At 40.1% G+C, this 22,204-nt stretch overlaps 1 protein-coding gene across 1 annotated transcript in view; it reads left to right on the top strand.

Annotated features, from left to right (window-relative positions):
• Positions 1-21,582, top strand: part of LOC115265601 (protein Wnt-1) — a 93,170-nt gene extending 71,588 nt beyond the window's left edge. The window contains exons 3-5 of the mRNA XM_029871343.2: positions 10,599-10,897; positions 18,323-18,636; positions 18,712-21,582. Of these exons, the coding sequence (XP_029727203.2) occupies positions 10,599-10,897; positions 18,323-18,636; positions 18,712-19,009 (911 nt within the window). The 3' untranslated portion in view covers positions 19,010-21,582. The remainder of the gene's footprint in view (positions 1-10,598; positions 10,898-18,322; positions 18,637-18,711) is intronic.
• The last annotated feature ends 622 nt before the right edge of the window (positions 21,583-22,204 follow it).

The following is a 22,204-nucleotide window of genomic DNA, read 5'->3' as shown; positions in this document are numbered from 1 at the left end:
ATGGTTCGGCTGTTCGGGCGAGCGTGTGGCGCCACAGTCACATGTGTGCAAAATCGTTTGTGATTTACATCATGTTCGTTTTGCCACCTCTTTACTGCTGGTCATCGCTGATCAGTGCACAGTTCAATCGCACGCGTTAAATATACAGTTGATGAGTTGTGATGAGCACTAGTGAGGTGATAATTTGCATCATTGCTTGTCAGTTGACACTTCAGTTTCGCTTGAACAGATTCACTTGCACAAATAAAACTAGTTCACAAAATAAAATGAAAGTCGTGAACTTCTGTCAACGACCAAAATTTTTGAAGCACAATTTAGCGCTGATTTCGAAACCATGCATCAAAAAATTTTAAGTAGAGCAGTTTTTGAGTTTTAGCTCAATATCGAGTTTTACAACTTTTTAAAATATGGAATTTACTAAAATTCAAATACAGTAGACGTTCGGTAACTGCAACATATTTACGTTTCACTTATCGAACGAAAATCCGATAACTGCAACGCCTGACAGTGTCAACAAACCATCAACTGACGTTAAATGAACGTGAAACTCATCCGACTGTTCAATTGGACTAACATGGCGCACCATTTTGACAGATGGCGGTGCGATAACTGCAAAATTGTTGCACTTACCGGACTTGCAGTTAAAAAGCATTGCAGTTAAACCGACCGATCGTCTACTGTATCTTGCGTTTCGTTCAACCAATTTTAAATCTTTTTCCAAGAATCTGAATACAATACCATTTGATCATCTGAATGCAGGTTTTGCGTCAGATTGATGAAATTCAAGATATTGACGAGTTTTAAGGACGATCTCCTTAAATTTAAGCAAAATTTCCAAAAATATATGAAGAAATGTATTTTTGTTTTCAATAAGAAAAAAGCAATCTAAAAATTCTTTCTCAACATTTTTTTGGCATATCATATGTAGGCGAGTTACAGTAAAAACTTCAGTTCAATCGGAGCATGCATTACGGAGAATGAGATGTATGAAGAGAGCGACTTTGCTTAAAAATAGAACAAAAATCGATTTCAAATCATCAACCTTGTATGGAAAGTCGAAAAAATTCCGCTCTACTGTAATTTTTTTCCTTCACGTTTTCGAGCTCTGGGCATTATTCTACACCAAAAATGATCATCAGCTTAACGGGTTCAGAAATGATGTAAACTAGTGATAATCAATGGGATAACAGAAATCTTCAGTTGAATTACTTAAGGCGAAACTGGAAGCATTTCCTCATTTTTTTGGTTTTTGATTTTTTATTAAATAACGAAGCGATATTTTTAAAATCGGTTTTCATGCACATGTAGAGTATGGATCAGGGTATCTTCTGAATTTTTTACGCGGTTGAAAATGTTTATCGTTTTTGTAGAAACCATTTTTTAGTGAAATTTTGTTCAAAAATGGTTTCTGCAAAAACGAAAAATATTTTCTACCGCGTAAAAAATCAGAAGATACCCTGATTCATACTCTACATGTGCACGCAAACCGATTTTGAAAACATTGCTTCGTTATTTAATAAAAAATCAAAATCCAAAAAATGAGCAAATGCTTCCAGTTTCGCCTTAAGACAATCTTCCAAAAAACATTTCTGGAATTCCTTCGCAAGTTACTCCATAAATTCCTCTGTGAGGTCTCCCAGGAATCCTTCCAGGAGTTCTAAATATCCTCCAGGAATGTCTCCCCCTGAAGGAGCTTTCGGAGATATTCCCAAAGAATTTCTTGTCCAATTTCTGGAAGTATTTCAGAATATTCTGGAACAATTCCTAGGAAAACTGATAGATGAACTCTTGGCGTAATTCTCGAATGGCTTTCTTCAGGGTTTCTCCAAAGATTTCTCTAAGAATATCTCCAGGAATGCCCTATGGGATTCTCTGGAGCTTCCTTTTAAGATTGCAGGAGAAATATCTTCAAGGATTCCATTAAAATTTTACTCTTGGAATTCCAGGAATATTTCCAGCCGGAATTTCTTGAAGAACTCCAGCATGACTTTTTTGAGGATTTCCACCGCGAAACTTTTAAGAAGTCGCAACAGAATTCTAGGAGTAATTTCAACAGAAGATTTCAAATGCATCAAGAACCCATAAAAAAAGTTACAGCATAAATTCCTGCATGACTTTCATCAAGAATAATTGGAGGAATTCCTGAATGAATTTCTAGATGTTATTCTAGAAAAATTTGCGAATTCTAGAAAAAGAAATTTGCGGCGGAATCTAAAAAAATACCTGTAGAAATCATTAAAGGAACTTCTGCAGGGATACTTGCGGCCGGCACTCCCAAAGGATTTCCTTTTGAAAAAATCCGCGAAGAAATGCATACACAAACTCTTGTAGGAAACTATTGAGAAATCTTCGGAAAAAAATCTTCTTCTCCACAAACGCCTGACGAGATCTAGAAATTCTTGCTGAGATTGCTCCGAATGTCTGCCCAAAAATTCATATAGCTCCAAGGATAAGGAATACCTAAAGAGATTCATTTTGCAAATTCTCCAGAGATTTTTCCAAGAAATTTATTAGGAATTTATTTTGGAACAAGCAGAAATTTCTGCTAGGATTTTTTTTGAGATACTGCTTCTGGGAAGTCATCAGAAGCTTTCTCAGGAATTTCTCAAACATTTTCAGTCGGGATTTCTTCAGCAACTACTCTTAGAACTCCTCCAAGTATTTCTGGAGGATTCCTGGAGAATAATTATTGTCTGAGGAATCGCAGCAAGTCTTGCTTGTGAATTCCTCTACACATTCCTGAATTATTCCCAGCAAAAATTGCTGAAATAGTTGCAAGTGGATTTCTAGCGCGAATTGCTAGGTAAATTTTTTGAAGGAATCATTGTGGAAATCCAGCGGGAAATTTTTAAGAAATATCCGAAGGAATCACCCAAGAAATTTTAGTAGTAATTTTTCCAACAATAATTTATGTAGGAATCCTAGGTTCCATCCACGATTTTTTCCATAATTCCTTCCGTGATTCCACCACGGACTTCTATTTTTGGAATTTTTCCGTTGATATGCAGGCTCTGTTCAGCTTTGTGCGTCATTTTACTTCATTCTCAAGTGACACATAACTCCTAAAATTTATTAAATAATGCAATTCAAGAATCCCAGCAATCCATTCAAAAGTGATTCAACTTCAAAAAATGAAATAAATAAGATAATAGTGTGTTCGGCCAACTTTCCAACTACATGTTTCTGCAAATTTGCGGAAAAAACCAACACTGCATCTTCATTTATAAAAAAAAACTGAATCTCTATCGCACTTATATGTGGATTAATAACAGAGGTGAAAATTCTAAAATAAAGCTTTTGGTGGAATAAAGTGAGGCAAAAGTTCGAGTGGGTCAAAGAATACGCTTTGAAGTTTTCTCATCCGAATCAAATGATTTATTTCGGGTGTTAAGATTGTTCAAAACTGTTTGAAAATAAAGGCTTTCACTGCAAACAAATATGAAAAATGATTGAGATTTTGGAAAGTAATGGCAAAATGTTCGAAGTTCCGGAGCTGGGATCGAACCCATGGCCATCCACTTATGAAGTGAACGTGTAGCCACTATGGTACGGGCCCCAGCTAGTTTGGCTTTCTATTCCGCAGAATCATGGCTTAGTTGGTTAAAGCGCCGGTCTAGCGAATACGAAGTCGTGGTTTCGAATCCCACCAGAACGCGTTTTTTTTTCTGAAATTCATCTCTCAACTTGTCAATTTAGCAACTATTCTTGCCTTCTCATTACAAGTTTTTGCAGTATCTTTCAGGGATTCTTAAAGAAATTTCTTCATTGCTTCCTCTTCATTTTCTTCAAATACTTTGTAGATTTGTATGTGTTTCTCCTGAAACTCAACCAGGAATAATTTTAGATTTTTTTCTTGATATTCCAATTCTTTGGAAATTTCTCCTGGAATTTTCCTCCAGGTTACTCCAGGTATTTCTTCAATAAGTTTTTAAGAAAGTCCACTATAGATTCCTTCAAGAATTTCTTCAGATTTCTTTCTTCAAGGTTTCTTTAAATATTTTTCCAGAAATTCATGTAATAATTCTTTCCATGGTTTCTGCAGAGATTCTAGCAAAGATTTTTTTCAGAAATTTATCCAGGGCTTCTTTCTGAAATTCCTTTGAGGTAATATTTTAATCTCCAGAAGCTTCTTCAAAATTTTTTGGATTTGTTCGTGAGTTTCAGCAAGGGATTTTTTCAAAAGCTTCTCCATGGATTTTTTTAGATATTGTTCGAAAAAGTTCTTTGAAAATCCTACAAGGATTACTTCGGAAATTATTCCTAGAGTTTATTCTATAATATTCTTTTAGAAATTCTTTCAGTGTTTTCAACAGAAAGTCCCAAATGATTTGTTTTCTTTGAAATTGCTCCTGTGGTTTCATCAGGAAAATGTCCTGGGATGTCTTTAGAAAACTCTGTGGAAATTGTTCAGATATTTCTCCAGAGATGTTTTAGAAGTTCTTCTTAAAATTGCAAAAAAAAAAACACTACTGAAGAATTGTTTAAGGAATACCTAAATTTGTTTCTAAGAAATCTCTGGAGGATTTTCTCAAGAAACCTTTTAAAAACTCCCGGAGCTACCTATGGAAACTCATAGGAGAATGTCTTGTTTTTTTTTCAAAGACTTCTGGACACAAATGTCTGAAGCTATTTCTAAAGTTATCTTTGCAGCAATTCCTGGATGAATGCCTAGGGTAATACCTAGGAGAATACCTAGGAGAATACCTAAAGAAGTACCTTAAGATACCTTCAAGTAATCCAAAGATAAGAATGCCTATGAAATTTCTGGAGGAATTCCTAGTGAAATCCGTAGAGGAATTTATGAATAAAACTCTTGAAAATTGTTTTCAGAAATTGATGACAAAGGTATTGATCGGATTCTTGATGAAATTTATCAATATTTTTCTATGGGCCCCTACAGCCACAACTGTAAAGGCGTGGGTAACGAGTTCGATGCCTAGTCGACCCAGAAACTTTTCGTACTGGAAATTTCCATGAATTCCGTGGGCAAAGAGTAGCTTCGTGCCTGTCTGCATGTGACAAACACATGCAACATTGTCAATGTCAGAGGAAGCTCTCGGTTAATCACTGCGAAAATTCTCATAGAACACTGAGAGCTGAGAAACAAGCTTTATCTCAGTTGGGACGTTACGCCAAGAGGAAGAAGATAAAGAGCTTCTGAGGAATCTCTGAAGAATTTTCTGAAGGAATCCTTGGAAGAGCTCCTGGAGATAGCTTTGAAGGAATTCTCGGAAAATCTTATACAATTTCTGAAAAAAATTGTACACAAAAATCTTCAAAAATCACAAAAATCTCAATTAAAAAGTTAAAAAAAATTCTTTGAAAAACTAATGGGTAAATAAAAATAAGATTTTATGAAGAAATCTTTGAAATATTACTTTGAAGAGCTGGAGATACCACTGCAGGTATTCATAGAAAAAATTCTAGAAACATTCTTCGAAAATACTAAAGCATACATTCTAGAGCAATTTCTGTAGGAATTGTTGAGAGAATCTTTGAGAAAAAAATCTGAAATAACTCCCGAAGGAAGTTCTGAATGAGTTCAATGCTATGGTTGGTAAAATATCTGAAGGAAATATTCAAGAAATCTCTGAAGGAACTTCCAGAAGAATCTCTTGATAATTTTCGAGGTGAATTTCCAAATAAATAATCCTTTAAAAAAATTACTCCATTTACCTGAATGAACATGTAAAGATTTTAAAGTGAATATTTTTGAGAAAAAAAAAATACTGGAAAATATCAGAATTCCCATAGAAAACCCCCAGAGGAATTTCCGAGAGAATTTCCGAACCATAGTAAAAAAAAACTATTGAAAATGTATTCGAAAAAAACTTTGAAGAAATTCCTGGAAATGTTCGTAGAAGAATTGTTGAAAAATCCTCAAAGAAAAGCTCCTGGAAATTCTGACAATATTGCTTGAAGCATTGCTTCAGTAATGTTTGAAGAAATATATGAAGGAACTCAAGCATGAATTTATGTTGCAATCCTGAAAAGAAATTCCTATGAAATCCCTGGGGGAATCCCTGGTTGTATTTCGGAAGAAATTTCTAAGCAAGTCCGTGGAACAGTTTCAAGATCACTCTTTTGAGAAATTTCTTGAGAGACTTAGCTTAGCTTAGCTTATACAGTTAGTTATCTGGCAATGATTGCTTCTACGTGATTGATATGAATCGGCATGAATCGCACTGAGACCAAACTGAATAAGGACTGGAACACTCCTCTTATTCTCAAAGTGCAATTTAAGCAACTCATACATGCTTGGATCAATACCAGTGCCGGCCAAGTCCGTACAGTCAGTTGGGAAGGAAATGGAATGTTAGAGTGTGATGGTTGTACTATTGACCGAGAGCACTCTGCGTCCCCAAAACCAGTACGAATGGGGTATTTGTTGGTAGGGTAGGATGTGAGATCTGAGAGTCACCTTTGATCGGTGATGCGATCCATGGTTAGGAGTTATTACTCCGACGGTGATGTGGCACAATTCGCCTGGTTGCATAACTTGAAGGCGTTATATGATAGATTACAACTGTGTTTTGAAAGTTGGAAGGAAGGGAAGCGGCTTATTCAACCTGTTTCTGTTCTAGCGATGGCTATGAACTTATGCATATACCGTATGCGTGATAATGTTTGCACCATCGTACAAATAAGGTACCCATATCACCTGTACACACAATGTCTTGGTTTTTATTGCATGTACGTAAGCTCTAACTCATATCACAGTAGGTGGCGGGTAAAAAAAATCCGATTTCTTAAGTTTAAAATTTGCACCATGTAGGGGTAGCAGCGGTAGTCGGGACTTGTCCACGTGCAAATGTTAAAAAAGACATTTCAGGAGTGTTCAGGAGAACCGTAAAACAGTCTTAGACCGAAAAAAAGCAAGGGCAACTATTCCCGAAGGTGTCCACTGGTCGTCCAAGATTAACATGGATTAAGAAAGCTATCGCTGCCACCAAAAATAAGATTTGGGTGAATTATATGCGCTCAATGAGAAAAATGGCAAAGAAACGCGAAATCAGCGACTTAACGGCATGGCATATCGAAAAGGAAAATTACGGTGGCCTTTATGATCATTCGACCATAGAAAAAAAAAACTTACATTATTACCAATGGCATCCAGGAGCTACGAGTAGCGCCATATAAGAAAGTCTTAAATTTGCCCGAACGCAACCTCCGTTTTTTTTTTTCGATTTCTGAAAAACTATCGATCCGTACCAAATTCCAGAATCAATAGTTATTATAACTTTTGTTTGTGTGTCAATATCTACACCATTAGGCAATGTCAAAATAAAAAAATAAATTCAAAAATTGTTAATCTTGACTATGACACTACCACGGATGCTTTTCGACATTTGCGCGTGGACAAATCACGAGCTAGGTTGCCACTTAGTCATTATGCAAGTGTTAAACTAAGAAAATCAACACTTTTTATTCACAGCCTACTATGATATGAGTTATAGCTTAAATGCCTGCAAATAAAACTAATACATTGCTTCACAAGTAAAACTGGAATTTTATTTAACGATGGTGCAAACATTATCACGCATACGGTAATATGCATAAGTTCATAGCCATCGCTAGAACAGAAACAGGTTGAATAAGCCGCTTCCAGGGTACGAAAAACGGATCACGTTAAAAAACAAACGCTTTGTCCTAAGCGGTGCATGTTGGTAACAAAGGCGCTCCGCAACAAACACATGTCAGGCGATGAGAGCAATAAAACAAAAATCGCTTGCCGTGCGTGTGCTGATATTCCGGCTTTTCTGCAGAAATGTTCGACTTACATTATCGAATTCATAAGCATTTGGACGAATTATGACTCTTGCAAACCATAAAGTCAGGGTTCAGTTGTAAAACAATACGAAAACCACGATGTGAACAGAACGAGACAAATATTCCTACCGTTTTTGTTGCGAAGAAACTCGGGAATGATCTTTGTCATTATCTGCTAACGATAAAACAAAACGTTATTGCCGTGCCTTCTTTGTTGCCTATTTTTCGCTTGCGGTGCCATATTCTGTGTACACTGTGCATATATGTACATGAGTTGTATATGTAGAGAAGAGAAGGAGGGAAAGTAAGATGTAAAGTAGGAGGATTGGGACAGGCCAGGGATTGAACCTAGGACATTTTGTATGTATACGAATTAGAAGCGATAGTCACTAGACCACCAAGCCCGTCGGCTTTTGAGAAATTGCTTGAGAAATTCCAGAAAAGGTCCCAAGAAATGTTCCTGAGGGAATTTCTGAAAGAATCTCTGGAAGAATCCCAGGGAAAGTTTTCTAAAACAACCATGGACAGAGATGTATTCTAAAGGAATATTAAAATGAATCTTCCGAAGAATTCACGCACAAAATCATTCTGAGAAATCCTGCGATAATTTTCATTCTGTAAACATTTCAGAAAAGTTTGCAAACCACTGCTGCTCCCTAGATAGCGATCTCCGCGGACCAGTCGCAGTACCTGATTGTGCGTTCGTTTCGCCGCCGTTGTCATCGCCACGTGATTCGAACAACGATGAATGAAATTGAAAAATGCCCTTTTGTTACCGACCGGGTCCCAGATCCAGATGGAAGATATGATCTCACCGATTGCCTTCCTCCAGCACTAAAGCATAGACGACGTCGGCCGGAACGAGATTCGTGTCTTTTATCTTCTACAAAACGCCAAAATATTTGTGATCATTCAGCAGCATTCATCCCGCGACAAGGGGTACAATAGGGTGCACTTTTTGATTTGTTCTTGGATTTGTTGTTTGTTGTTTTTTGCTCCAGCAGTGGCAGCGTCGGCAGCAGATAATTACCGGTTTCGCATGACCGTCAGCGTCCATCACCGAATAATAGAGAGCCTTGGCACAGATACCTACTACTTAAATAAAGCGAAAATTTCCCATAAGGAGCGGAAAGGAAATCCGGTTGCGCGCGTTCAACGTACAGTCGCCTCCCGAAAGTTCCAAACCAATCAAAACCGAACGAATGGTCTTCGTTTTAAGTTAAACAACAATTAGTTTAATGGTTAAATTGAGCAATGGGCGTAACGATGGGTTTTTGTTTTCCCCCTTTGCCCCCACCACTCTCGCCAATGCAATGAAACGTGGTGCGTCTCTCCCGCTCCGCTCAATCAAGAAGAGAAGAAGCTTTGATGTCTCGTTGATGGGTTCATCCCGTTTACGCTTGCAACAAAAGACGATCGTTTCGTCGCTTGACGAAAAAATACGAAAACGACGCATGTGAGAGAACGACTCGCAAAAAAAAAACAACGTGGAAAGCAGACAGAAAGAAAATGCATTCATTTGCATTTGGGCGTTGCAAATTGCAATTTCGGACAAAAAATTAATGCCTCTAATGCCATGTCTAAAGCCAGGGCTTTCGAGCCGAGGAGATTTCCAAGCAGAATAGGACTTGTCGTTTGCCCATTTCGGTGATTGACAAATCCATTGAGGGTGATTGAGATGGCTTTATGAAGATTGATCTTCTGGAGAGCAAGGGATGTAGTAGATTAGGCAATTTGTGTTTCGTGGGTGGTATGTCTCGTTAGATTACAGGGAGAGAATTTTTGCTGTAGTAGTTGTTCGTGTTGATTTCACGTTGATTATCGTTTTGAAGTTATTTGTGTTTCAATGTAAAAACTAGTGATTCGCGTTGAACTCTGTCTATATGAGTCATATAGATTATGATTGGAATAAAGTCGATGTCTTGGAGTCGACCAGGTCTGAGCACGGTTCCAGCCAGTGTATAGTGAATGCTGTGTATCCCTTCCTAGTTTTCGGGCAGCTCCCGTTCGTAACAGATTTGCATGAATTTATGTGAATGATTGAGACTGGAGTAATTTGGGGAACCCATAACCCGAGCTTATGAAGCGCGACTTCAACGAATTATTTCATCCAAACAGATCAATATATGACGCGGGGCCTTGGCGAGTTCGTTCCAGGGCACGGTGTACAATAGTGTTATCTCAATTTGGGGCACTGACGGAATTCTCACTAAACACAGTTGCTGCTACAATAAAGCCCAGTAGAATCTTCGTACACTACTGCTTGGTATGATGATCTCATGATGATCTCTTAAATATGTACATGCTAGAAATTCGTTTAAAGTCGGATTGAATTGTCAGCTGCATTGACAGTTTGCTGTAGCAAATCAGATTTTCATCGCGAGTCACGAATTCGAGCTTGTGTGGCTGCCATGGCAACATGCATTCGTTCACACTTCCCTCACAACCGAGCAAGAAGAGGTAGTGCTGATAAATAAACTACTCTTTTCGTGGGAAAAACTCGGTGCACTACGCTCTTGTTCGTGGTTTCACTTTTTGGTAAAGAGATATTTTTCTCTTTGAAATCAAAGAGCGCCAAGGCACACTTATCTATGCCACACAAAAATTTGCACTTTTAAAGGGCAAGAGCGAGAATTGACCAACTCTGATATGACTAGTATACCAACCGGTCATGACTATGTATTCTTGAAGAATTGCAAGGTCATTATTCACCTTGCAATCAGATTCGATAATGCATGAAAGTCATAATTACCGGTCACGCCAAAGTGAAAGTTGACTCATGGTTACACTGATACTAACGCACTTCGTTTGTTCTTTCTCTCTTCCAGGTTGCCGAGAGACGGCCTTCATCTACGCGATCACCAGCGCGGCAGTAACGCACAGTATAGCGCGGGCGTGTAGTGAGGGATCGATTGAGTCCTGTACTTGTGATTACTCGCACCAAAGCAGGGCACCACAGGCCAGCACGATGGGTGCCGTAGCTGGAGTGCGGGACTGGGAATGGGGCGGCTGCAGTGATAACATCGGCTTTGGGTTCAAGTTCTCGCGGGAGTTTGTCGATACGGGAGAGCGAGGCCGAACGTTGCGGGAGAAGATGAACCTGCACAACAACGAAGCTGGACGGGCGGTAAGTTTTTATGATAGTTGTGAAAACCTTTCAGTGACCTTTGATCATGGACAGATATTGGTGAACCAGGAAGAAAGAAGTCAATCCACTGTACCTAATAGAAGAAATCACTCTACCGATATCGATTCTTATTCTTCCTCTTCGGAATTCAAACAGTTATGAGGAGGTTCTGCGAGCTACCCAAAAGATTTTATATTGGATTTATGGCGGTTTAAGAGGCATCCTTGAATCTGTTTGACTTTAAAACGTTACTTGGGAACGTACGAGTAGAGCTTAAAGCTCCATTTTTTCACAATTTTGCTAGTAAATAACCGTAGTCCAAGAGGTACTCACGTAAGTCCTCAAAAGCTACCTTCTCTTCCACGGCTAGCTACCACACAAGTAGCGAAACCAAACTTATTGATCTGCGCGAGGAGCCCTACCACCGCTCAGCTCCCCGCTCACCACGACCGAGAGCAATCAAATAAATAAACCTTATTTATAGCCGTGTCTTCGTGGCTACCACCAGCCAAATTGCTGCTCCTGATGCTGCCGCGAACCTGAACCCCATTTGGCGCAAAACCCATTTCGCCATACTTTTAAAATTTCATTAATAAATGTTTGAATCCCCTTCGCTGTGGGTTCGCGTGAGCCACGAAAGCACGCCTGCTGATGCCTGCCTGCTGTCTGCTGCTGAAAGGGGCTTTCCTGGGTGGTACGTTCTCAAGAGACCCATCGTCGTCGTCGTCGACGTCGTCTGAGAAACATTTCTCGTAGCAAAAGGCGACCCGAAAAAAAAATCCCTCCCATATATTATGCTCTCGCTGACAGCTGATAAAAGACCTAATGAAATCATTTATGAATTTTATTAATTTGTGGTGATTGTAATTAAGTGACATATTAGCCAATGCGGTTGAAGACTGAAAAAAAAAACTACTGCAGTGGGGATCACGACGATGATATCTACCAGTAGTGCAGTCAGTGGTGGCGGATCGTTTGGGATCGCACACGGTATGTTATGAGGTTGAGAGACAACCCAAGTCCAGGGATTAGTGTGAAGTGGTTTCGATTTCACTGTTCTGCTGTTCTTTTTTGTCTTTACTGTTCTCGGAGAAAGGCCACGCTCTGAAAAGTATTACCAATTTGGAAAGGAAGAGAAGTTGTACGAGCTATTTTGAAATCAATACCAGAACCGGTTTAGTCATCAATAGAGATAGAAGGAAGGAATGTTAGTTAGTCCGTGGCGACATGTAAAAAACCCTAGGAAAAAACCTTATTTTTTTTAACACGGATATGTTAATGCTTCCAGTGAGCTATTCGCTCTTTGAAGGAAGCACGACACTAGACAACGGACTAGCATGCAACGCCCAGTGCCACAGCTGAAAACTTTTCCTGACAGCTGCGACGGGAATCCAACCCGCGCTCCTTAGCACGATGCGTCTAAATGCTTGATGACACTAGCCGCACGACCACGAAGCCAGGTTATTTTTGAGTCGATATTTTTCTAGATTTTGTTCATGCGCTGAATTTCGTGAATCATTTACGTTTGCATAAACACTTATCCATCTTTAGTCACCTAACTTTTGAAAAGGACGTATTTGAAAACCTAACCTTCTTTTCTTTCTTCGAACTGGTTGTTTTTGCGCTGCTGTCACCGGCAACTCGCGGACCTCTGTTAGATGTCATATATTTCCAATTTTCCAAAAAGATTACTCTTCGATGTTTTTTTTTTAATTTTTCTGTAGAAAGCTAAACCTTGGCCTCAAATTTGCCAAGTAGCCCAGTATGGCCAAATAGTTCTAACTATTTTTCCTCAAATTTTTATTTTTCATTGATTTTTAAAACAAGCAAAACGGATCAATGCTTGAAGTTTTGGAATCAAAAATAGATTTTAAGCACAAGTTCCAATCCAAAAACTGTCAATCATTTCTCAGATATGTAAATTTTCAGACCGTAAATGATGTAATGATTTGATTGTACCAATATCGGTAGCTATGGAAACGGTACCTGTGGGAAGAACAAAAATACATACAGGAAGATCATAGGGAGGAAGGAGTCAATAGGTGAACTATGGGCGGAGTCGTGAGAATTTCAGAGTATTTCACCAGGTGTCAAAGAGATTTTGAGGGTTTAATGAAATTAACAGGGGTACTACCAGAGGTTTCAAGAGCTCTGGGTTCTCTAGGAAGGTTTCTAAAAGGTTTCACAAGGCTCGAGGTGTTTTTGAAGTTTCAGAGGTTTTCCATGGGATTTTAAACGTGCTAAACGCGGGTTTATGAAGCGTTTTAGTGCGTTTCAGCGGGTTTCAGAGACGTTTCATGGAAATTCAAGATGTTTTCAGGAATGTTTACGGGTATTACGGGTAGTTCAGGAGTTTTATGTGGTTTCAGGGGTGTTTCAGGGAGTTTGAGAAGAAACCCGGGGGTTTTCAGGGTCATTTCATTGGGCCTTAGGGGTCTCATGTGGAATCAGGGGCGCTCAGAAGATTTTCAAGGGTATTTTAAGTGGTTTTAGATGAACTCAGATGGTTTTCAGGGGTATCTAAAGGAATCTCAGGGGGTTTGAGGAGGTTTCAGAGGTTGTTTCTCGGGACTGCGGGTCTTCGATGGTTAAGGTGTTACCAGGTCCCTTTCAAACCGTTTTAGAAAAGATTTTAGAGGTGGTTCAGGGTGTCTCATGGATCTGCAGAGGCTTTTCATGTGCTGCCCAGGAGCTCCCTGAATCCCTCAGAAACCGTACTAGAAGTCCCCTGAAAATTCATAGAGCGCTCTAGACAAGGGGAATGACATATCCTTTTCTAACCGGAATATCCGCATTTATTTGTTCCTAACCGTCGCTAACCGCTGCTAATCGAGCAGTAGTTAGACGCGGTTAACGACGGTTAGCAACGGCTAAATATGGATTTTTCCGGGTAACAAAGAAGTGTCATTCCCCCTGGCTCTAGACCCCATGAAACGGCTTTGAAAACCATCGGAATCATTTTTAGACGCCCAGAAATCCTTTAACCCTTTGGGGACGGATGGGTCATATAAGCCCAGCCGAGAAAATCGACCATCACAAGCGTGTTCTAGATCAGCGAGGTTGCATTTAGAAAGGTGAAAATTCCGTCTCCAAAGGGTTAAATGCCCTAAAATGCCCATGATACCCTCGGAAATCTATAGAGAAACACGCTAGCAAACCTCTGAAATCTCTTGAGATATGTTCAACCACCTAAAACGCCCTTGAAGCCACTGAAACCCCTGAGACGCCGTTGTAGCCCCCATAAAATCTCTGGAAATGCCCCCAAACCACAGAAATCCGTCCAATGTTCGGTAAAACTTGACTGCTTTTCTAATCTACCGTTTGCAGCATAGTTGTTCCATGTTTCAAAACAGCAAACTGTGAAAAACGAGATTAAAGTTTCAATATTATTTTTTTCTCTACAGACAAGTATTGTATTTAAAAACAAGGTGAATTCATTAGGTTGTCACAAGACTTCGTATTTATCATCCAAGTATGGCGAAACATCTGATAAACAACCAAAACACTTCAACTTTTTAAAGAAAAACTCTGATGCGACTGACTCACATTGTCCCATATAGATAAACATATGTATATTTCTCAGCATTCCCAGTTAGTTTGAAGCGCTAATTAATGGGATTTCTGGAGAATATTTTTTAAATACGGAAGTTGTGAAACGTGCCATTAAATTGCATTTATTTGCAAAACAGTTTTAAACTCTCTTATGTGTATTTTCACAAGCTCGAAAAATAAATGTCAAAAATCGATGCCCGACGCCACTGTTAACCCAAAATAAATGTGAATAAGAAGCTCAACTTTCTCCTCATTTTTCATTTCTCATTCCTTATTGTCGTCTACAGTAGACGTTCGATAACTGCAACAACATTTCACTTAGCAAACGAAATTTGGTAACTGCAACGTCTGACAGATGTCAACAGCCCATTGATTGATGTTAATTAGGCCCAATATGGCGCACCATTTTTGACGTTTGATGGTGCGATATCTGCAAATTTTTTGACTTCATCACACTTCTCACTCTTCACTCTTCACTGCCAATTCATTCTAACTCTTCACTTCGTTTTCCTCTTTACACACCTCACATTTCACTTTTATTTACTCACTTCTCGCTTCCCATTGCTTCACACTTTTAGGTTTTAACTGCTCACTCCTCACTGCTCACTCCCCACTGCTCAGATTACACTGCAACCTTCTCATTCCTCGCTTTCACTGCTTGTTTTTCATTACTCACTATTCACTTTTAATCAAGCATTTGGACTTGCGAGCATGATCCGTCTGTAATTGCAGTGCCCTGGTTCTATGATGTGCTTGACGATGTCTTTCTACTTGATCCACTACATATCAGTCGAAAGTCACAGCACACCATAATAATTTTCATATCACTTCTGTCATAAGTGACAATTGTGAGAGTTTGACATTCTCTCCACTGATCTAATCTGATCCACATTTTTCTTCCTACTTTTTCCTCACTTTGTTTATTTACGCTATATCCTCGCAACGGAGAAGATGGGCGTGGCCAGCAATGGAGGTTTTCATGTATTTTTTACTTCAACCTCTGATTGGATTGCTGTTCCTTCCCAAATAGCATTCCATAAGCAATTGGAATAGGAGTATTAAAGTTTAAACATGACAACTTTCAGTATGCAATCTACGAATTACTCCGTTACCACGCAGCGCAACTTTATTTAATTACGCTATATTTGAAGTGAGAAACTCCTATTTTTAGCTGATAGCGGAATATTCAACTTGAGAAGTCTCAGTGCTGTTGTTTCTGCTGACTTCTTCTTCTTCTTCTTTGTGGCTCTACATACGTCCCCACTGGCAATTGGCCTGCCTCGCTTCAACTTAGTGTTCTTTGAACACTTCCACAGTTATTAATTGAAGGACTGTCTTTGCCTACCATTGCATGAATTTGTATATTATGAGGCAAGTATAATGATACACTATGTCCAGGAAGTCGAGAAAATTTTCCCGACCGGAACGGGAATCGAACCCGCCGTCTCCGGATTGGCGATCCAAAGCCTTAACCACTAGGCTAGCTGGAGACCCCTGCTGACGGACTGTTTGATTCTAACGACTCCTCTTTCAAGCTATCAGCCGACCCAGAAAAACGGGAAACTAACTAGTGAAGACACCGGCTTTGCTTGGAACTCATCTGACTTTTACTCCGGTGTCTCACCATAGTTTGAGGGAACGCTTCTTTAACCGTTATGTGTCCGACAAACTTTTTGCTTTTTTCCACATCGTGCTTTTTAAATGGGCGCTGGGTACCCGGGTACCCTGTCGGCCACATGAGGGTTAAGCCATGAAAGAATATCTTAGGGAAAGGAAACATCAAAACAAATCAGCTGTTTTTCTTGGAAAATGGTGCGCAAACAAAAAAGCAGTAGAAACAGTATTTTTTTTTTGAATAATCCAGGCTCAGCTGGTTCGGTACAGTGAGCTGCAATGCTCAAGTTCAATGAGCCTGAATGTTCATGGTCTTTCTGTCTGTTGAGCATCAAGTTAGCATGAAAGCAGCTGTATTTTGCTCGTGAGCTGAAATTTTGTAAATCCTGCTTTTGACTGTTTATTCCTCACTCAACACTAATTACTTCTCACTTCTCTTTCTTTACTGTTCACTCCTCACTGGTCACTCCTAACTTCTAACTCCTGTCTCTTCACTACTTTTTTCTCACTCTTCATGGCTTTACACTCCTCGTTCTCGATTTTGAGCTCATCATTCGTCGCTTCTTAGTTCTTATTCAGGACTCTGCTGTTCACTGCTCACTGCTCACTCTTTACTCTTCATTTTTGAATGCCCACTCCTCATCGCCTACTACTCACTCTCTTTTCAGCTCTCATTGCTTACTCTTCATTCCCCGTTGCGAGGCAACTTCATTGCTAATTACTTTAAGTTCACATCTCATTCCTCACTTTTAATTCTTACAGGAATATTTTATGGAATTCATGAGAGTTCCGTCCAAATTATCCTAACTATTGATTCTAAACTCCAAGGGCGCGTTGGTCCTCTGCACGTAGGGTCCATGTTTCGTGCCCAAAGAGGACAATCGGTCTGATCAGCGTTTTGTAGATAGTTAACTTCGTGTTACGGCAAACTTCATTCGGTCGTAGAGTTCTGCGGAGTCCGGTACTACTTCCTCTTCTCAAATCTTGATAATGACCCAGTGTAGTGCTCTCACCAGTGCTTCTCCTCTGTATTTAAGAAGCTCGCTTGATAGTTGATCTGCTCCAGTAGCTTCAATCTCTTGGAGGTTAGGGGCTGGAAATCCTTCGTCCCGCATACGAACTACTAGATCTGGTACCACGCCACATTCGATACTTGCAACATCGCCATTGAAGTGCTCATCATAATGCTGCCACTACCTCACGCTAACACGCGAGAAGATTCTTGTGGTTGTCTCGGCACAAGTCGGCTTGTAGCAAAATGCCTCTGGGCCAACTGCTTCTCGTAGAACTTCAGTGTGTCCTTAGCGCGGTACAGCTCTTCAGATAGTACGTTGTGTGGCGCGTAAATTATACAGTAAGCTTGTGCGTGGAAGATGGAACTTGGTGAGATCTTTCCATGTTAAAAAAAAGCTGTTGCCCTACCGGCACTTGGTAAAAAGTCGTCCTTTATCCCTACATTCCTCATTTCTCTCGGAAAGTGGATAGGTCCCAATGTCATCTTTTTATTATTGTTGCTCCCAACAACAACAACAGCAACGGCAGCCAGCAATTAAGGTGAGATTCCTGTGGGAAATCGTGTTCGGGCTGGAACTCCGCTTCTTGCAATAGGATTAAGCTTTTACTGCTTTAGACCGAGAACTACGTTCAGCGACGACCACGACGATATGGAAGAATGCGAAACCCTGCCAATTTCCAGCGGGATGATGATATTTAATTGATTTTTATAGGATTTTATTTGAATTGAAAATGAAATAAATGGCTATTTAATGTGGCCATAAATCTGCAGATTTGCGCTGTTTGGAGTTCCAAACCCGGGGTTCATTGCATGATCGGAGGGATGCTGCGGTGGTGGGAGTTTCTGTTTCTCTGTTTGCTCAGGCGCGCGCCCAGCCGAAGGAAATGAACTTGTAAACTGGGCAGCATTCTTTTGGTAGTAAATTATCGAAGATGTGAGACGACGGACCCCATGCTGGTTCGATGATCTGCATTGGGTAGTTTAATATGGGGTGTTAGAGTTTGTAGCCGTTCTAACTTTTATTTGAGGTAAATTCTCATGTGTCGACTTCTAGATTCAAAACGGAGAAATTATTTGGGGATACTATGTAAATTACAGAAACTTGTGTGAAAACTGTGGAAATTACACTCCAATCGGTTCACAACACTACCCAGCTCCACGATTAAGATCACCACACTGCGATCGTAAATTATCTTCCGACGATTTATGATATCAATTCCATTTACTCTCTTCCCCCTCTGCAGCACGTTCAGTCGGAGATGCGCCAGGAGTGCAAGTGCCACGGGATGTCCGGCTCGTGTACGGTCAAAACCTGCTGGATGCGGTTGCCGAGCTTCCGAGTGGTGGGCGATCTGCTCAAGGATCGCTTCGATGGCGCCTCCCGGGTCATGGTGAGCAACAGCCTGCGGACCAGCGTCAACGAGGCGACGCTCTCGAACAGGGCCAATCCGAACGGGTTGAAGGCTCAGAATCAGGTTGGAGGGGGTCCCGGTGGTCCGAATAGTGTGTCGAGCAATTCGATCCACGCCCGGAGTCACCAGCAGAAGAAGATCAATAGGTAAGTTCCGAGCGGTGCGTTCCGATATTGAACGACGTTCTAATGAAGACTTCGTTTTTCTCCATCTCCCTCCAGGTACAACTTCCAGCACAATCCGGACCACAAACCGCCAGGTACCAAGGACCTAGTATACCTGGAACCGTCGCCGGGGTTCTGCGATCGGAATCCTCGGCTGGGCATTCAGGGAACGCACGGCCGCCAGTGCAACGACACCTCGATAGGGGTGGACGGGTGTGATCTGATGTGCTGCGGCCGAGGCTACCGGACCCAGGAGGTCATCGTGGTGGAACGGTGCGCCTGTACCTTCCACTGGTGCTGCGAGGTAAAGTGTAAACTGTGCCGGACCAAGAAGATTATTCACACATGCCTGTGAGGAGAGGACGGCGAGGCAGGAAGAATGAAAGTTCTTTTTTCGCGTCCACGTTTGTCCGTCCGTCCGTCGTCGGTGTGGCGTTGATCTCTGAATCATAATCTGGCTCGTGGTGGTTGATCGTCGGGTGTGCGCGAGAAAGAGGCGTGGGAGAGGAGCGGTAGGTCAGTCGCGCGACTGTCCGCAGGCCACAGTCGCACAGGGAGAGTGATAAACCGCGAACGAGCAGCGGTGGGAACCGAGAAAAACGAGAACATCTCCTTATCTTAAATATTCGACTTTTGTTTTAAGTTATAATGGATGACATTTTAGGCCTCCTTGCGAGAGCGTTCGTTTGTTTTTTCTCGTGAGGAATTCATGCCCTCTTGGGAGTAGCTGAAAAAGTTTAAGATAAAAACCAAGCCGAGATTAAGATTCTGGAATCAATCCGACCCCGGAGGCGGACAGACGGAGAAAAAAATTGTAAATATTTCCGCTTCTTTTTATACATAATATTTAATTAACTAAATTGACAACCAAAAAATATTATATATTTTCGCTTGGTACTTAATTCTTTGGTTATTTTTTGTATTCGCAAGAGAAAAATAATTCTAAGAAGAAGGTTTCCTCTGGCCCGCTTCGATCCTGTTTCCCCGTCTGTAGAAGTGTATCATATACTCTCTAAGTATTTATTTACTCGAAAAGCAGCTAGATGTGGTGAAGCAACAGCAAAAGCAAAAGAAAGCGAAAAACTGTTTCAGTATTAAATGTCTATTTAATCTTTTGATTAACTGTAGCAACTAAGATGAACCTGAAAACGCATTGACCTTTGTAGCTTTGTAAGCGAAAACGAGATCCCAGTTATTTTAACGAATTGTAAGATTGTTTTGTTTAGATAAGATGTGTACAGAACGAGAAAGAGAGCAACGAATTTTACTAAGTTATGCAAATTAATATTTTTTATGTTTTAGAGTATAGTGGAACGAAAATTGTAACAGACTAACAATCAAACGAAAGACTGATAGAAATTAAAACAATTTTGCCTCGATAGAGAAAGCGAGAAAGAACTATAGCTTTGTTTTCAAAATTTACAGCTGTTTAGTAGAAATATCAGTGCAGGCACTAATTATGCAGAAAACAACTACTCTAGGAACGAATTTCTCAACGTGCGCTCTTGTTGAAGAGTTGACGTTTTTGGAGACCAACTATAAAGTCTGTGGAGATGAGTGATCCCGTTAGTATCAGTTCTTGATGGAAGTTCTGCTTTCGTACGAATCTTGTGAGCGATAGGTTTGACTATCACTTTGATCCGACGTTCTGATTTTCTATCTCATTCGCACATTATATACAACAAGGATGAGTTCAATCAGTGTACATCAAATACCATCTCGATGATGTTGTCCTGGAATCGAACACCATCTCAGAATCCGAAGGGCGGCTGCTGTTGAACTTTTCTTAGAAAGGATTACGATCACAGCCCTTGAACTCTTCGCTCACAACATATTCATTATCGATTTGCAACCCTCAATAACATTTTAAGATTTATCCCAGCTAAAACACCAAGCTAAGTTTTAGAATTGATTTAAAACCTTGTTAAACCCTGAAATGTTACTTTTCGGGGAACTTCCCAATAGTTCGATTCAAACATGATCACCACGTCACACGCACTCTAATGGAACAGTCCCAAAAATTCCTCGCTTCAACAGTAACATCCGTTTAGAAATTCTCTAAAATGTAACCAACTTTCCCAGTTTCATCATACTGTGACAGACAGATTCACTATTTAGCGTTTATATTGACCCTAATCGATTAAGGTTATCTCCTCCAAGTGTTTGTACTCTTAACGCCAACCAACAGAAAGATCAAAATGGAACAATCAAATCAAAACTACCTTTCATAAAGTTGTAAATATAGCCGCCATAAGCCATCACTCTTCCCATTAAGTTCAATTACCTCTCTTGATTGATCTTCAACGTCTAACTTATTAACTCCTCTCGATTTGATCAGTGCCCAATAGCAACGTAGGTAAGTCCCCCTCTTCCCCTAAAATTGTACATACCCCAAAAAAGCAAGGAACACTGCAGAAGCTCGAGACAGCGTCGTAGACAAGTGATAGTAACGTTTCAAAGAACACACAAGTTGGTCTTAAACTATGTATTCTAATATTGACAAATAATAGGCTCCCTACTTAAAACTAGCAACGTAAGAAATGGATGTTCGTCTCCCAAAACACTTTTTTGTCATATTATACACCCCCTTCTTCCCCGAAAAACTTACAACTTAAAACACCCCCCGTTAGGTAGACCGTTCAATGGATGTTCAATCTAGAATAAGATGGATGTATGTGTGTGTGCAGCTGTATGTGAATGTGAGCAGAACCAGTTCTAGCGATCTAACGAAAAGAAACCTTAAAACAAAACAAATCGTTTGACGCAGCATGTGGAAGCAACAAATAACGCAACGAAAATCTAACACGCTTTTTTGTATTTTTTACATATTATAATTGAATGTTGATGCAAAAAAATAGAACAAGCAGATTCGAAAAATAGAGAATGAAATTTTTCATGACAATCGAACAAAATGAGTCTGGAGTTGGTGCTTGTGCTAGAGCAATCCGAAATGGCCTTGGGAAACTTCCGTCTCAGACAGGAAAACTTTAAATTCGAACGCGCAGTGTACTTTAATTGACAAATTAAGCGATAAAATTGTGAAAAACACCACCGGTTCTCGTGGGATTCGAACCTACGACTCCATATCGCTAGTCCGACGTTTAACCATCTAAGCCATAAAGCAAGATAAGATTCTGCGGGTCCATTTTAACAACTTCATCAATCTTGAGATTTGCATGTCAATCTCCTACATTTGTATCCTAAGGATAATGATTTATTTCTATCGTAATTTGAGCAAATTGTGAAGTTTAAATGATTGCAATCATCTTTTGTGAACGTGATCTGTTTTTTGTTGATTTGCATCAATAACGGTTAAAAATTGACTATGACGAATTTGAGGTACTATAGCCATAACTGGTACACTGAGCCTAATTATTATCGGCTAGTGATTGCACGGTTTCATCGTCGGGGTCATATATGACCCCTCTGGTCCTAAAGGGTTAAAGAACAAGTTGGAAGCAGTAAGGAAATGTTAATGGTAGAGATAATTCTAAAAGATATATGCCTTGCGGGGTTTCAGAGGGGTTTAGGAATCCTTCAGACCAATAGC

This window comes from Aedes albopictus, chromosome 2 (assembly GCF_035046485.1).
Source record: "Aedes albopictus strain Foshan chromosome 2, AalbF5, whole genome shotgun sequence".
Lineage (NCBI taxonomy): Eukaryota > Metazoa > Arthropoda > Insecta > Diptera > Culicidae > Aedes > Aedes albopictus.
This window is presented reverse-complemented; position numbering and strand designations above follow the sequence as displayed.